Genomic DNA, 16,891 nt, shown 5'->3' on the forward strand with positions numbered 1-16,891 from the left:
AGGGCTCTAACAGAGTTTTCATTCAAGTCCCCACTACAGCCGGTTCATATCTCACACCACTGCATCAGTGCAGAGCAACTCACCGCAACCCGGACATCCATGGCAGGGTATGAGGAAAGCAGGCCACACTTATACCCTTCAATTCTTAGCTGAGCCTCCATATGTTTAGCATCAAAATTCATATTTCATACTTGGAATCCAAATTCCTTAAAGACTTGGGCAGTCTTGAAAACCATTTTCATTTGGTAAAGTATTATGCATAGAGCAACATTCACAGATCAGACCCATTCTTGCCAAAATGCCATTTATTGCGGTATACCTTTACATGGCATACAGATAACCAAATGTTGCATCTTCATTAGAACTTATATTTCATTTGTACCACTTAAATAACACAGAATGTCATGTTTTTTTTTCACAAACTGTCAGTTTAGACTACCAAAATATACAGTTTTTTTCCTTTCCCCCTAGCAAGGTTGTGAGGTACAACTGAAGTTCACCACTTTATCTTCCTGTGCTTTACAAGAACCTTTTCATAGATAAAACCTATCAAACAACATTTCTACATTCCTATACAAAGCAAAGAATTACAGCTGAAATTAACACCATCTGGTCATCGCATTAACCTAAAAAAATTCATCCAGGAGAGAAAAAAAAGAGAGACATAATGGACTTTGCAGCTTTAGTTAAAAAACAGCCAGCTACACATCATGCACAAGGAAAACTTGTGCATAAAGAAGAGTTTGGTATTAAGAAGTAGTTTTTTTTATATATTGGGTTTGCAGAGAAGGCACCAATTGTAGCTGCATAGCAGCTCAGGAGTGTTTCATACTTCATTTAAATTACACAGGTTTTTAAGTTTTACTGTTAATGTGCAACATTTGTACCAATTGTTGCAACGTTTTCCAATATTCTCCAGTCATTCCCTCTGGCTCAACAGTACAAATATTTACATCAGTTGTAAACACTCCTCCAACCACCCCATACCTCCTGCACTGAGCGATGAGGAACTGAACTTGCAAGAAGCTAACCAAAGGCAGAGCAGAAGTAAGGCTTGTGCAGAACACCACACTTTTCTTCTCACTCGGTTTGAGATACTCTAGTGAACTCCAGATCCTCAATGACACCTCAGTGCCTCGCATCTGACAGGACACTGACCACCAACAGCTTCAAGGCATACGGACTTTCCTCTAGAGGTGCTTTCCAGCCTTTATTAGTCTAACACACCTGGAGTTGCTTCTCTCCAAAGTGCAGGAACAGCTTCTGAACCACCGTTCGAATCGTGAGACTCAAGCATGCTAACTGTTGTATACGTTTAAGGCCATCTACACTTAGCCTTCATCAGGCTCGTTTCAGATGCTATGTCCCTCTACTCCTTAGCCGCGAAGTCACGATATGCTGCTTTTTACCTTCCCATCCCTGTGTGCCAAGTTATTCTGTGGCGTAGATGACAGTCCTCGTTCCGAGACAGCCACCGTAAACAGCGCACAGAGAGGTAGGTGCTACAACACACAATCAGTCACCTCGCGACTACACAGTAGCGCGGGTTCAAGAGTATTTGCAGCATGACAGCCCAGCCTAGATTTGGCACCCAAAAAGACGGAATGTCTGAGATAAAACTGCTTAGAAAAACCTATTTCTTACCTAAGCCTAGAAAGATCAAGAGGGTAGTGGGACAGTCCAACGCTACTGGTAAAATGAACTCTCCAGTTTTGAGGTCTTTGGGATTTGTTTTGTATATTAGCATATGCACCAACTGGTTAGGATCTGGTTCCTAGTCTGGGATAATGACTCTGAAATATAAGTTATTTTAAGCCATGTGACAATCAATTGCTTCCCCTGCCCTCCTCACCTCTTTTCAGTAAAAATCATGCTCAGCTTGATGTTTCACAGGCATTAAGTGCTCCAAATAGGCAGTTAGAAAGAGCTAGAGGATTTCAGTGTACCAAACGTCTGCCCAGCACAGCCATTTGTTACACTTATAACACATCTATGAGTTAAATAGGAAGAACCCCTGCTATACAGAATTTGAGCACTGACAATTGTTTATTCTTGCTAGCCCGTTCCCTAAATATCAAGAGGTTTATACACACAGTGCTCCCTTACCTTCTCCCCACCGCCTGCCCCAGCAGTCTTTAGATAAACCAAAGTGAGTTTAGGAACTTGCAGTCCCACTTCTGTTTAAAAAAAAACAAACATAAAATAAAAAAACAGTTGTGCAAGAAAGCGGGGAATGTTCAATGAATCCAGATCTATTTTGTAGTTATAAAATTTCCAGTGGCAAAGTGGTAGGGGCAAATAACCCAATGATCATATGGCTTAAGTTTAAATGCAAAGCACACGAGGAGGTCCACGTGCAGGGAGAGGTGTCCAAAAAAGATGGAATAAGAAGATGTGTCCTGAAGATCAGTGTTTATGCATAGAATTCTTCTTGTTTGTGTGGTTTTTGGTATCCTCCATTAGACTGTTTTGGTTCATCCAGTGAATAGCTGCCTTCGTCTTTTTTCTTCATTCTGTACAGCATAAATGCAACTAGAAACACTGCGAACACCAAGCCTACCAGTCCTCCAGCAATAACACCTAGAAGGGGGAAAAAAAAACACAAATTACTCTAGACACCACACCAGAAAATGCTAGTATGACTGTAAGTTCCAGATTGTTCCTTACTGTGGACTCCCCCGGCTTCATGACTTCCAGAAAGCAATTTGCCCTTTTGCCCAAACCGGTCCCCCTGCCATTCCCAAGAGCCTGCTCATCTACCTCAGGCAATCCTAGAGAAGCAGATCCCCCCCTGGGCCACTCTGCAAACCATGCAAGGCTATGTTATTCAACTCTCGGAAGTTGACCCAGGCAGCATTAGAGCAGTTTTACTGTGATTTTTGAGAGGAGCAAAAGAATAGGTTTAAACATAAAATTCCAGATAACTAGCGATGGCTGCTTTGCTATCAGCAGATTAACATTTGCCCCCAACAATATTTGTTGTTTTGACAAATTTGTTTTATTTGTTTTATTGTGAAACAATATTTGTTTTGACAACACAGAATGATTAATTCATTCATGAATTAGGGTGAGGGGGAACGGGTACAAACTGGAGAGGGGCAGATTTAGATTAGACATTAGAAAGAATTTCTTCACCATGAGAGTGGTGAGGCACTGGCCCAGGTTGCCCAGGGAAGCTGTGGCTGCCCCATCCCTGGAGGTGTTCAGGGCCAGGTTGGATGGGCCTTGGGCAGCCTGATCCAGTGGGATGTCCCTGCCCATGGCACAGGGGTTGGAACTGGAAGATCTTTAAGGTCCCTTCCAATCCAAACTATTCTATGATTCTATGAATCCACAACCCTTATTTCAGAGTTCTAACATAAAAGGTTGGCTTTCATGCTCAGAGATGTACTTGCAGAAGGACAGCTTCTGCTGCCTAGGAGATTCCTACTAGAGTCTGCTTTTACCAACTAGAAATCCAGAACATCAGGTACCTCCAAGAACTTCTTTTCTGTCCATAATTCCCGAGGCTCCCGCTGCTTTGGCATTCCTCCCAGAGTCGGCCAGTACTTCTGAGTTCTGGGTGGGGGCCAAATCCTCCTCTTTAGTCAATATGAAGTCTCCCTGTTGGGACATACAAGGCAGGTTATTCATGTTTCTCATCATGTCTGTTACTGGAGACTTTCCATAGCTTTTCTTTTTCTCACTTAAACGCCTCCACCAATATAAATTATTAAATCAATCACTGCTTTTGACAAATTAGCACCCTTTCCTGCAAAATCAACTTACTACATACTACTAAAAGCCAACTTCCTGAAAAGGGTGTCAAAGCTATTAGTCCTCACCGGGTCTCCAGAGCCATCTTCAGAAACCTCCTCCTGTGTAGGAACAACATCCTTTGGAGCTGTTGTTGTAGGGGCAGCAGTGACGTCTCCCTCATGATGGGTGGTAGAGCGGGGCTCAGGCACATCTTCAGTGACAGGCACATCAGAGCTCGGCATTTTAGGTTCCAGCTCATGGACTGTGCCCGAAACATCTGAAGGAGTTACATGAACCACTGAAGGAAAGTGCGTAGTGGGGCTTCTCGTTGTTGTTGCAACCACATCATTTGCTGGCTTCTCATCAGGTGTGCCCAGGATGGATCCTTCGTCCTTTACGGCTACAACTGGCTCCTCTGTCGCTATACTACTAGTTACAGAAGGAGATATTACTTCCTTTTCAGTTCGGCTCTCGGTCCCAGGAAATGGCTGTTCATTGAAATTCATTGGTGTTGCCAATAATGAGGAATTATTTGGTTCTCCTGGGATTTTCCAGACGTGAAGCTGGTCAGTCAGGGGACCTGCAAACCAAAAAAATATTATCTTTGGCCAGTTTAGAGACTCATTAGTACTAAGTATTTTCAGGATGCCGGCCTAAGGAGGACACCTACACTGCACAGCCAATTTTTGCAACACCAGCTGTTCAGTTTGTAATTCTTTATCCTTTTCGGTGGAATAAGGAAGGGATAGACCAATGCACCATTCAGCAATACTTCTTTACTCATCTGCCTCTCTCCAAGGCATAAAATGCTAGTCTGTGGACAGGTACACAAGGGGGAAGTCTGTCTTCAGTACACGGGTTGCTCAGGGTGGTTATCCAACTCTTTTCCCATAAGTGTTCTCTATATGACTCAGAGCAGCCACACATATACTCAACACCTTTAGTCACTGACATATTTGGCACTGATTTCAGGGTCTTATTCCTGCAGAATTCAACCTAAAATACAAGCATGTGGCTGGAAGGAAGCAGGATACCATGTTTTTGCTTTCCATAACTTGCTCTTTTCTCAGTACCATCTCCTTGACTTCAGCACTGAACCCCAAAGGTCTCTCATGCAGATTAGTAATCATTCCAATAGACTTTTTCCCCACCTTAAATCCCCTTTATTCCACTTTTTTAAAAAAATCACAGCCCACGGGAACTTGCACATCTGATGACAGATAAAACTTGCACTTGATGTACATTGGCAGGCTGCGATTTACACGCCCTCTAATAGCGTCTCCTACTAGCTCAAAAGAAAGGACAAAGGCCCTTTGAACAGTCTCTTTTCCTCATGAGTAAAGAATCACTCCAGTTTCATGCCATTCTTCACACAGGATCTTGTATTAGCAGCGACATGGAGTATATCTGCTTCTGCTCCATTTCAGTCTCCCCCAACTCATTGTCTGCTAATTGTTAGTATCTGAAGCAATACAAGATGAATAGACCAGGTTCTTTCTCTGTTCCTAACTCTCATACTCTGGGGGGGGGGGATGGGGTTGTGCGATTCTTCCCTCCCCATCTTTGAGTGTGGATGCTTATCAAGATCTCAGTTGCCACATTCTGGAAGGATCAAGCATTAACAGTACAAATGGCAATAACTCACCTGCACCTGAACCTGAGAATGCATCGTCATCATCACCAGAGGAATCGAGATCTTCAGGAGGAAGGTTCAGATTTGTGGTTTGCTTTAAAAAGAAGGGGGAAAAGGTGTGTTAGTGATGAGATTACTTAAAAGTTATCATGTTGCTTGTGCGGAGTCCTTCAAGGGCTTCTGAAGGTTATACAAACTTCCTTTGTTTGGATTGCATTTTCATCTGCCTTCACTCCACCCCCCTCTCCAAAAGGATAGTTCTGGTTAGTCTGTTTGGTGTTGGAAAAGTCAGTCCCTGCTGTCTCCCTTCTCTGTGCTGCTTCCAGGCTGCATGTGCTTTGGAAAAGAAGAAAGCAAGGCATCCATTGAGAGCTGCATCCTAGCGGCAGCCGACGCTCAGTCCTTACACACATAACCATTCTGATTCAGCTCCTGACTGTCCATGACTATATTTCACCTGTGAATTACTGCATTACTTCTAAGCAGCAGAAAGGGAGGGGAAACAAAGCAGTGTAGCTTCTCTGCCTTTTTCGAGCCCTTCCACCACTGTTCACATATCTAAAACCACAGCGTGTAACTGGAAGGAGAATGAGATGCCCTTTTAATAAGTGTGGGCTCTCAGACTAAGTCCTAAGATATAAGCCAGCCTTCCATGCAGGAGAATTCAATCCTGAGCTTCCTCTATTTATGCTTCAAGGAGTACACTAATCAGCACAGGCTAAATGCCTGTTCCACTGCAGCTGTTTGTCATAACACACAACATTCAAAGCTGTTCAACACATCCATAGATGACAATACTAAATAAAGCAGAGCGATTACTTCATGCATCTTGTTGGACTCTGCTGCATACGCTTACTGTTATTATCAGTACAACATGCTCCACTCTGCATGACTCAGGTTTATTTCTGCAGGGCGACCATTACCTAACCCAGTCATTCTCCCTTCTCAGATTTCAAACCAAAATCCTACAAATCACTATTCTGAATGTCATCTTTCCCCAAACAACTACAATTCCCTGTTTTCCAGAATTCTGACTTCTGTGCCATCCTCAAGATGCCCTTGTGGCCCCTTCCCAGCACTGTTCCATCTGCAAGTTTAGGATCGCACTGCATCATCCAAGCTGATCATGGTTTTATCGGGAGTGTGAAACTTCATTTTGTTATGTAAAAGGAACATACATTCCTGCCAACTTTGCATCCAGGCCCAGTGTATTTCTCTAGCTTGCATTAACACAATGTCACTTAAAAATAACCATAACACTCATTTTCATCCTGGGAAGAAGTTAGCCAGCACAAGTGCCATCTGTCAAAGTAATACAGCGCTCTCATTGTCACTTTATTACCCACATGGCTGTATTTGTTGGCTTTATCTCCTTTTCACTCTTCTAAGATGTCAGGTTTATTCAGTTTTCTCATCTGTCCTTAACATCTTATCCATTTCCACACAATTCCATAGAACAGCTAGTTCCCAAGGTGGTTAATTAGCCCATCACTTTGAGGACAAAGTATGTAAGCTGCTACCAACCTATACAGCCCCTGATCTTACCCCTTCTCAGTGATTGGTGTAGTTAGATTGCTTTTTTCTTAAATAACAAAATCTAAGAACAAAAAAACCTTGTATAGACATTAAACTTTTTAGCATGTCCTCTCTCTACTGGGCAAAAAAAAAAACCAAACCCAAAACAAAACAAACCACTTTTCCTCAACTTTCTGCGGGCGTATTTTAGAATGATTTCTAAGAAGAAATTGCCCTTCAATTTTTTTTGTTCAGCTGCACATCAGGAGGTAATTTGGATTTTTAGGTTTGTCCCTGCTTGTTTGCACTGTGCTTTTCCACTCATCCACGGAAAGTAGGTCAGATAAGTACTTCCTGTATGTTTTTCTTCTTGTGTCAAAGGTCAGTGATTCACGCAAGCTGATCTTGCTGCACTTCAAATATTAAAGAGTACAGATTGTCGGTGCAGAAAGAATATGGAGAGAACTGCCAGGCTTCCCAAACTCTGCTCCCTTTTCCAGTATGTTCAAGAAGTGAAGCCTGACTTCAGAAACTGCACAATTTTGATTGATGATTGACCATTTTTCTCCCTCCTTTCTTGCAGGAGCAGTGGCAGCGCAGTCCTTTGTTCTCGTACGCAGCCCAGTTTTGAGTGCAAACAGGGATGCATTGCAAAAGGAGGGGTGCATTCTCCTCCCAGTGGGAAGACTCTACCCTGGAGCAGTTAAGAAAGTAATCTCTCCAGCTTTTTACCCAAGAAAGGCACTGCCAATACAGTTTAAGACATGTCACTATATACCTTTATCATGAATTAAGACTAACTTCCCTCTAAATCTGAATCTACAGTTGTAGCTCATCCAGGGTTTCCAAGAACACCTGGACAGATTTGATGGCCTGCAGACCTTAGCAACACGCCTGAAAGGACCACAGACTGTCAGGACTTGAAAGGGCAATCCTTGAGCTTTTAGCCTCTTCCCAGACTGATACAAGTTCTGCTCCTCCACAGTCTTTGTCACATACTTGTTTGAATCCTGGTTTGATTTCTGTATCTTAGCAGGGATAGCTAGGGGCTCCTCAGGGAGGAAAGTCCAGTACAGCCCAGTCTAAACCAATAGAGACCCATGCTGTTCCAGTGTAGAGTTGCCCACGTCCTGCTCAGCAGCTGCCCTGCAAACATGAGGGCGAACTCAGACCAGGTCCTGTCCCCCGAGGTTGGCTACTGCACTTCAAGAGACTAATAGAAAGTGTGATTCAGGATTAATAAAGTCTGCTTTCCAGAGCTTTAGATGAGAACAGAATGAAGTTGCGCTGAATGTGTCCTTCTACCTAGTTGTCCCAAAGGTTCCTATCCCAGGCTACTCCTCTTGGAGTTGCAACATCTTCTAAATAGGTAGTTTAGGGATCTGAGAGGGACTTTCTTTGCCCTAAATACTCAAGTATATGATTATGCACATGTGGATACCAGTGCAGAATATCCATGAAGTTATACAACTTCATGACATCATCCAACTTCATGAAATATGAGCCATAAGGAACATTTGCCTAATTTATATAAGTGCACGGTTACATAAAGACTGGACTTCTCGCTCCACAGGCTACAGCTTCAGTAGGCATGAAAAGCAGTAACCTCTCCACAAAATACAAGTCCTGCAGAAAGGTCGCATTTTTACAATGATCTGCTGCTGAAGGATTTCAGGCACAGCAAGGTCAATATAAAACACCGACTCAGGACAGCATCGGAAGGGATTGAACTTATTTGGGTTTGCATCAGGGAGACAGACCGTGCTGTTCAGACAGAAAACGCCTCATGGCCAAGGCTTTACCATGACCTTTTATTGCAGCCGAGTTACACCAATGAGAAAGGTTTTGAGGGGGCAAAGAGGATTAGGGGCTCAGAACATAGACTGAATCACCAGGTCGTGCTATCGTATGAAAGAGCTGAAAATAAATTCCAGCTTAAAGCAAGATTGCTCTGCCAACAACTTCAGCTCAAAATTTTAGTATCACACTGTTAGATGTAATCAGCTAATGTGGACGTGCTTTTAGAAGTTACTTCCATCATCATCCAGTTTATTTTGCAATCCACTGAGACTATTTGCAGACCATTCACATGATAATTGATGCCAGAAAGGTGGTGTGAACACATTTAAGTCCAGACTATGGATTCTTTGATGGATCTCTCATGCTGTCTCATGTATTCTACCAAAAATAACATTACATTCTTATACTGCAGCTACATGTTGGTTTTTTACCATTTGACAAGCTCATATTTTTTTTCTAGCAGCTCAGACAACTGGTTAGAAATACTTGCCTCACCCTTTTGATTTGGCGCCACTGAATTCGGTTGCATGCAATGGGTAACATTTTTAAGAGCATTTTTGATACGCATTAACCAGTGGAAGACTCCCTTCCCCATGTATCAAAGCAGCCTGTTTAGAGGAAACCCTGAGGAGGCTGTTAGCCTCTGCTCTTGCCAAGCACTGTATTGTTGCAGAACAATAGCTATTCAGTTCTGCTGGGACAACCAGAAAGCTGCTTAGTGGCATCTTCAATTTTAATCAAGAATGGGCCAGACTTTCACAACTCATTAGCAATATTATTGGCTCTTGAAGTCTGACATACTCTAGGTTTCATTTTTTTTCTTAAAGGCATAATTTCAAATTAATCCTTCAGTCTTCATCTCGGTTGCAAACTCAATACATGAATCTTTATTCCACCAGCTGACATAGAGCTCCTTTCTGCTAGAGCACAGATCTGAAGTACTCTCTCATGAAGAACAGGCGACTTTTAGTTTATTAGTTGATCTCACCCTGTCCAAACTGGGAAGCACATTTCTTTAATTTCGAGCCATGATATGTGTAAAAGGAAGCAACATTTCTTTCCAAATTGCTCTCTGAGGTAAGCAAAAACACCGGCTTTGCCACAAGCTGCTACATGCCCTAAACTAGATTAAGGATGATTTGTATGCCACTCTTATTAATCCTAGTTAGTGATCAGCCTCTTACAGCAGTGTCAAAAACACTTGAAATCCTCCATTACCTGAACAATGCTGTTACATTTGCACATCCGTTTCTCCTAATAAAAACTTCTTACTGAGCTAAAAAGGAATGAGGTGTAATGAGCTCTCCCACCTCAAACACCTCCCTGACCATCCTGCAAAATCTGGCAGCTTTATGGGAAGTAAAATCGGTGGCTTGCTTTTGTTCAGAGAGACATATAAGAACAAGACGGACATTTGCTCTCTGCTTTGCCTACTAAATATGACATTGGAGCGTCTAGAAAATGACTTTCACAAGGATTTGAACAGCTCTAAAAACAGAAAGGTTTGTCTTTCACCTTTTTCTATGTACTGAAGAGCAGAGCTACTCCCTCTGACAGAAATGCTGTCTGAGGCAGAGCAGCCTGAACAGCTTCTAACCTCAAAATATTGATATTAGTGTGTGGGAAGACAGAACCACCTGCTGAAAGAAATTTTAGCTTTGTTAAACATTGATATTCTGCAGTTAATAGCCCAGCCATGATTAACTCCAGCAGTCCTAGCTGCCTATGGTTTTCCAACAGCTTAAATGGTTAAGGGAGGAAGAAAACCCAAACAAAACACCAGCATCCTCACTTATCCCCCTCCTTCTGCAGGCACAGAGACCGCTAACACTAAGTTGACCATGCATACCTTCAATTTTAACAGCCATAAATACTGGAGTAGCTGAAACAGAACTGATGCTTTTATGTATCAAGTCAGAAGTAAAGCTTGTGTGCAAGTCTGCTACATCAGGGGTCAGTAGCAACGTGGCACCATCTCAGCTAAATACTCTTCCAGTTGTTTCTCTTTACTCCACTGCTCAAGATAAGCACCGGTGCTGCCTGGTGACCCCCGTGCAGGTTAATGAAGCGGTTCTCTTCCTAGAACAGCCAAAGATAGAGCCTAACAGCACAGAGTAAAGATCAGAAAGACAGCTACAAACCATCCCACAAACAGCCTATGGATTGGATAGCCTAGATTTAGGGAGCTCTTTTTTCCCTGGCTGGTGTTCCAATCAAGGCTGTTCAAAGCATCACAACTATCTGCCTTTCCTATTTCATAGAATCACCAGGTTGGAAAAGACCTTTGAGATCATCAAGTCCAACCGTACCTGTTCACTACTATTTCAGATGGTGTCATTTCCCCTCTCCCTCAACGAGCTTTTGCTGTGCACCAAGAAGCTTCAGTATCCCCAACCTTCCATTCATCAGTTTAGGTCAACTGGAGTAAGGCTGGTTAGTGGCACACAGGGTGCGCTTTCCAAACGGAATCAAGTGGGAAGTAAAGGATGCTCTTCTGCTCTGCAAGTTAAGCACTGTTTTTGCAGTAAGAGGTTAAGTATGCCAGTTAATTTGGCTGCTTCTCTATCAGATCATGATTAGCATAAAGAAATCTGGAAAATCTTGGTTAATTGAGTTCTTACTGGCCCACTCTTCTATTTCTGGCTGGTGACTTGAGAAGGGGACTATGAGTGAGGGAGAGAACCTAGCTGCGATGGCAGTTTCTTTCGTTTGAAGGGTGAACCAGCTGATCATCACACAGTAGCCAGCTCTTGGCACTTGGCTCTCCAGGCAGTGAAATATCTTCCAACGCCTATCCAAAGCAGGACGAGAGCTTTTAGGATCTACTCCGCTACAGGCAGACCAGAGTAGACTGTAAACTCTGCCCACCATCCACTAGGCTTTGAACTCCCTTTTCTGTGAAGTTTTGTGGCCACAGCTGCAGCACACGCTCATCCTTTGAACAAGATGTGGTGGCCAAGGAGGAAGAGCATCCAGCTACAACTTGTGCACAGCAGCTACAGTCCTGGTATTTCTAGAGGCTCATCTGGTAAGAACCAGACTTCTGCCCAATCAGCATCACATCTTCTCCATACTGTGACAGAGCAACTTTTTAAATTAAGTAGGGCTGAAACACAGCAATCAACACATGCGAAGAGCGAAAATGAACCAGTCCGTCACCATCAGCTTGGGTTTCACGCTGCAGCAGAGCCCTTTAAACTACAAGCTCCCACAAGACCCTGCCACTTCATGCTTTGTGGACCATCCCCTGCAGAGCTGTTTGCGCAGTCTCATGGTAAACCAGATCAGGGAACTGGTCTGGTTAAACAAAAAAAAAAACCACCAAAACAAAAAAGAGAGAGAGGAGAAAACATCATGCAAAGAATTTTCCAGCAGGACCAGTTCACCAATCCAGCTCAGCGCATGAATGCACAAGTGTTTATCTTGGCACAGAACAGAGCACGGCAGCATAGAGAATCACAGCCTAGGTTCCTGGGATGCTGACACACATTCACCTACCCTGGAGCAGAGGGGTGGTAAAATACCCTGCCACTGCCACGCACTGTGGAAATGCACATCACCACCCTCAGTCTGACCCAATGGGCTGCACAAGGTTATATAGAAAGGAGTGAGGAGAAGGGCTGTAGGGAGAGTATCCATCGTTCATGATGGATGTTTGTTTCTAAGCCTGACAACAGTGCTTTTAAATCCCCCTTCATCTCCGAAACGCAGCAGCAAAGGCTAGAGAAATGGCTTATTTAGAAAAGCAGTAGTACTGCTTTTGTCTTGAGCCACCAGAGCTTTACAGGAGGTCTGGTACGACTGCACTTTTTGTACTGGACAAGGAGTATACTGCGCACCCTTTCAGCAGAGAGGGTTGAGAAGAGCCAGAGGTAGCTAGAGTTCAACAGGTTTGTGGACACCACAGCCAGGGAAGCTTGTGGCCAGGCAGCACATACAGCAGCAGTGAGAACACATCGCTTGCACGCTCCGCTAGGACCATACAGAGCACCACATCAATCCTGATGCAGAAGAACCAAGCTGCCTCCCAGTTCCCTCTCAGCCACCACCACTAGAAGCCTGATCAGTCCTTTGGTAATACAGAGAAGTGAGTGAAGAGCCTGTGCTCCTGCTTTTTCACCTGGAGGATATATCAAACAAGCTGCTTTCAGTCATGCCAACCTGCTCCTTCCACCCATGCAATATAGCCCAGGCCAAAGACTGAATCTCACCGGCAGATCAACCCATCCACAGATGTGGCTCCCAACAATCACTCAGCTTAACTCTGTATCAGTGGCTGCTGCGAGTTGTCACAATATGGCCAAAAGTGAGGTACCTTTTGTCTCCCACATTGAAGGCAGCCCGTGTTTTGAAGATACAGTTTAATTTCTCTTTTCTCTGCAGCTAATCTCATGAGAAGCAGCCAGTTCAGTTTTATGCTATACCTGCTTTTCGTTAAAAAGCCCTCCCTGCAGCTCTTCAACACACTCGATAGTTCAGGCATTCCCTTCTTCAGACAGCACAAGAAAGTCACGGTCAACATACAGCCTCAGAGAGCTGTGTAAAGTCAGCGCAGCTCAGTGAGACCAACACAGCTAACAGCTCCAGTTCAGCCTAGGGAATGCATTTCAATCCGTTTCAGCTGGCTTGAGAGATGAGCAGAGAGCTGCCTAAGCTGACACCAAACAAAACTAACTTGTCTTAAAACCCTCTGACTTCAAGTCACCAGCGCGTCTTACTTTCTAGGGTGGCAAAACCAGCAGAGAAGATTCAGTCTTAGAGCAGCAGCCAGTCCATCTGCTTGTTTAGGAAAGCACAGACGGGGAATTGCTCCGTTTCAGCCAGTGGTAGGGCTGCCCTGTACCGGGAACCGTGACAAAATAAGATTAAGAAGGGAGTATGCAGCAGGTCAGAAAATCTTTACAAAGCAGAAACACATCCAGCAAATGACTCTAGTAGTCCGAAATGCACTACTCACACATACTAGTAGCTGCAACACAGATAAACATGACCCTTTTGATGGAAGAAGACATTAAAAGTGACAGGATCCAAGGTCCCTCTTTGCCTTCCCCAGCAGTAGCACAGCCACGCACCCCTGGCTACCACCTATTCTGACATGGCTAATTTGCAACAGGTAGAACTATCGCAGCATACACACAGCCCCTGGTGTGGAGTCCGGGCAGGTGAAGTTGAGCAACTCACCTCAGAGAAGGCATCGGCAGTTCTAGCCCCTTAAACGGAGACTGAACTTTGTAGTGTTGCCCTCCAACACATAAAACCACATTGACCTTATGTCTCCAACAGCAGTCCCAGCAAAACCAGTCCTTATCCTTAGCCAATTATTCCCATCATGTGTTGATGTCTGTTGCCATGAACAAACAGTCTCACTTGCACCTAGGTGCAAATTCCATTCTTTGATCCATCTCAAATGCTGTGTTCAGTTTTGGGCCCTTCAGTACAAGAAGGAAATTGAGGTGCTGGAGTGTGTCCAGAGAAGGGGAACAGAGCTGGTGAAGGGTCTGGAGAACAAGTCTTAAGAGGAGCAGCTGAGGGACCTGGGGTTGTTTAGTCTGGGGGAAAGGAGGCTGAGGGGAGCCCTTATTGCTCTCTATAACTACCTGAAAGGAGGGTGTAGTGAAGTGCGTGCTGGCCTCTTCTCCCAAGTACTAAGCAATAGAACAAGAGGAAATGGCCTGAAGTTGCACCAGGAGAGGTTTCAATCGGATATTAGGAAAAAATTATTTACTGAAAGAGCGGTGAAGTATGGGAACAGGCTGCACAGGGAAGTGATGGGGTAACCAACCCTGGAAGGCTTCAGAAAACGTACAGACACGGCACTTTGAGACATGGTTTAGCAGGCACGGTGGTGTTGGGCTGGCTCTTGGATTTGATGATCTTAGAGGTCTTTTTCAACCTTAATATTTCTATGATTCATCTCTTGCCACCCACTCACCCTGTCTTATAGGATCAGCGCTGACGACTATCACTGCACTGAAACTCACTACAGAACCACAAGACTTCCCAGCAAGTGCAACATTGGGCCCGAGACTGACAGATTGCTCCTTGACAGCATGCATGGGTTGGAGAAGCCAGTCTCCTCTCCCCATAAAGCTAAGAAACAACCCAGCTCCTAGTAAACCTGATCAGTTAGCATTACGGCCCCAAGACTGATGAATGCAGTCCAAGACTGGGTTTGAGGGAAGAGCTACAAAGCAACTAGTGTCTCCATTCATCCCATTTGAGACTGTCTCCCTCCAGCAGGCCTGCTAGCTCAAACTGGTCACCATGCAGCTGCAGACCACATGCCAGGATGCCAAGAGGCTCAACCCTGCACGCTCCTCTTGTTGAGGTCATCCCTGCAGAACAGAGCTCAAGCCTGCAGCACACCAACATCAGGACAGAGGAGAGGCAGCTCAAGGACTTTGGATTCACAGAAGCACAACTTGCTCATTTTAATCTTCAGACATTCAGCTCAGGAAGTCCCAGATCAGAAAGCGTAACGTGATCTATGGCATCTCAAGTCTTCAAATTAGGCTGGTGGCACACTATAAATCACCGATGCCCCTCAGGAGCAGCAGGAAAACACGTGTGTCTCTGGTCCTAGGGAAGACTGTTTCCTGGAGACAATCCCATATAACTTAGCTGGTGGACTACTACCCAATTCAAATAAGCCCTATGCCAGATTTTGCATGGCAGCAGACTACTACAAGCAACACTACAGCTGTCCGAGTGCTCTAATCTAAGCAGATGTGTTCCCAGAAATCAGAGCAACAGCATCACCACACTACACATTGATTCTCAGGGTGGGGTAAAAGTTGTTCTCCTTCACCTGAGGAAGGGTAGCCAGCATTCAGCCAGGAATACATCCTGCCTCCAGGAATTATTACCAGGCAAGAGTAAGTATACCAGCCTTCAGCATCCAGGCACATTGCTAGAGAGATGACCAAGGTTCTTATCTCAATCCTGGGAGTTTCCCTCTTCTCCTCCTTAGACTCCAGCAATTACCTAGTGCGATATATGCCAAGGAGACAGGAGACAAAGCCCTAAGATCTTCTTGAAGGATCACAGGAGCATTTTCACTCTATTAACGATAGAAATATGTTTTGAATTTGACAAAACTGCTTGCAGTGCTACACTAGATCAGCAAAATCCAAGTTTCAGATAAAAAGCCCTGATGTATCATCAAACTAAGGGCTTACCGGCAGTACTTCTGGTTCCTATCAGCTAGGAAGTAACTTAAACCTCAGCAGGAAGATGAACTTGCAAACCAGGAGTAGTAAAGGTATCAGCTAAAGCAGGCTATTTGGTCCCCTTACAACAATAGAAAAGCTGACAAGGTATTCTGATTAGTTATATAAATTTACAGTGAAACGCCCAGACTCGAGGTTTTATAAGACAATATATCCTATAGCAACTGGATATACCCTATAGCAACTGCCTGTGCACAAGACAACAAAAATCACTTTCTATTTGTTGAAACTTAGCGGCTGAAACACCTGCCAGCTATAATGCATGCTGCTATCAAACTCTCTTTAGCTTCCCAGCTGCCTGCTCATAGTCTACCCTACAGGCCATACACCAAGTCCTTTGTAACATGACAACGAGCCTGAGACTCAACAATTCAAGACAAGGGCTTCTTGATCACTTTTGTAAAGACCACATTTTCTCCGGAAGGAGGCACAGTGAAGTCTCCAGTGCTTGTGAAATGCCTTTTAGCTAACAATCTGTATTTTCCATACAGCACTCGGAGGTCACGGATGTCTGGGGTGTGCGTATTTAATTATAAATCTCATATCCAGCTTCTTAGTTACAGCACCAACAACAGCCCTTTCCAGGCACGTCCCCTGATCCATCATCTCTTCAATGTGGAACTGGAAGCATCCAGAAAGAGCTGCCTAGTTTGAACAGACACTATCCCAGTCTCTGTCTCACATGTGCACACCAGATGGTAGGACTGGTCACACCCCATAACCTGATCCCTTGATGCTGTTCTTTGTCTTTGCAAGAGAGCTGCAGAAGCAAGATAGACTTGGGCAGCAAAACGATCCAACAGTTGGCATTCAGCAGCTCCCTTCTGATTTGGTCACGCTCCCTATAACTAAGCTCTAAGAAGTTCTAAGAAAATATGTTCTTGCACAGCAAGACTCACACCAGTCATATGTCAGTCTGGTAAGAAGGAACTTGCAAGTCTCAGCCAGCAGCCAGTTGCTGAGCTCGATGCAGACC

The 16,891-nt window shown here is 44.3% G+C and overlaps 1 protein-coding gene across 1 annotated transcript in view; it reads right to left on the reverse strand.

The window, feature by feature from the left end:
* Positions 1 to 295: 295 nt before the first annotated feature.
* Positions 296 to 16,891, reverse strand: part of SDC1 (syndecan 1) — a 28,185-nt gene continuing 11,589 nt past the window's right edge. The window contains exons 2-5 of the mRNA XM_054063855.1: positions 5,384 to 5,465; positions 3,825 to 4,318; positions 3,474 to 3,603; positions 296 to 2,580 (exon numbers count right to left, since the gene is read on the reverse strand). Of these exons, the coding sequence (XP_053919830.1) occupies positions 2,414 to 2,580; positions 3,474 to 3,603; positions 3,825 to 4,318; positions 5,384 to 5,465 (873 nt within the window). The 3' untranslated portion in view covers positions 296 to 2,413. The remainder of the gene's footprint in view (positions 2,581 to 3,473; positions 3,604 to 3,824; positions 4,319 to 5,383; positions 5,466 to 16,891) is intronic.

The sequence above is a fragment of the Cuculus canorus genome, chromosome 3, assembly GCF_017976375.1.
Source record: "Cuculus canorus isolate bCucCan1 chromosome 3, bCucCan1.pri, whole genome shotgun sequence".
Taxonomy (NCBI): Eukaryota; Metazoa; Chordata; class Aves; order Cuculiformes; family Cuculidae; genus Cuculus; species Cuculus canorus.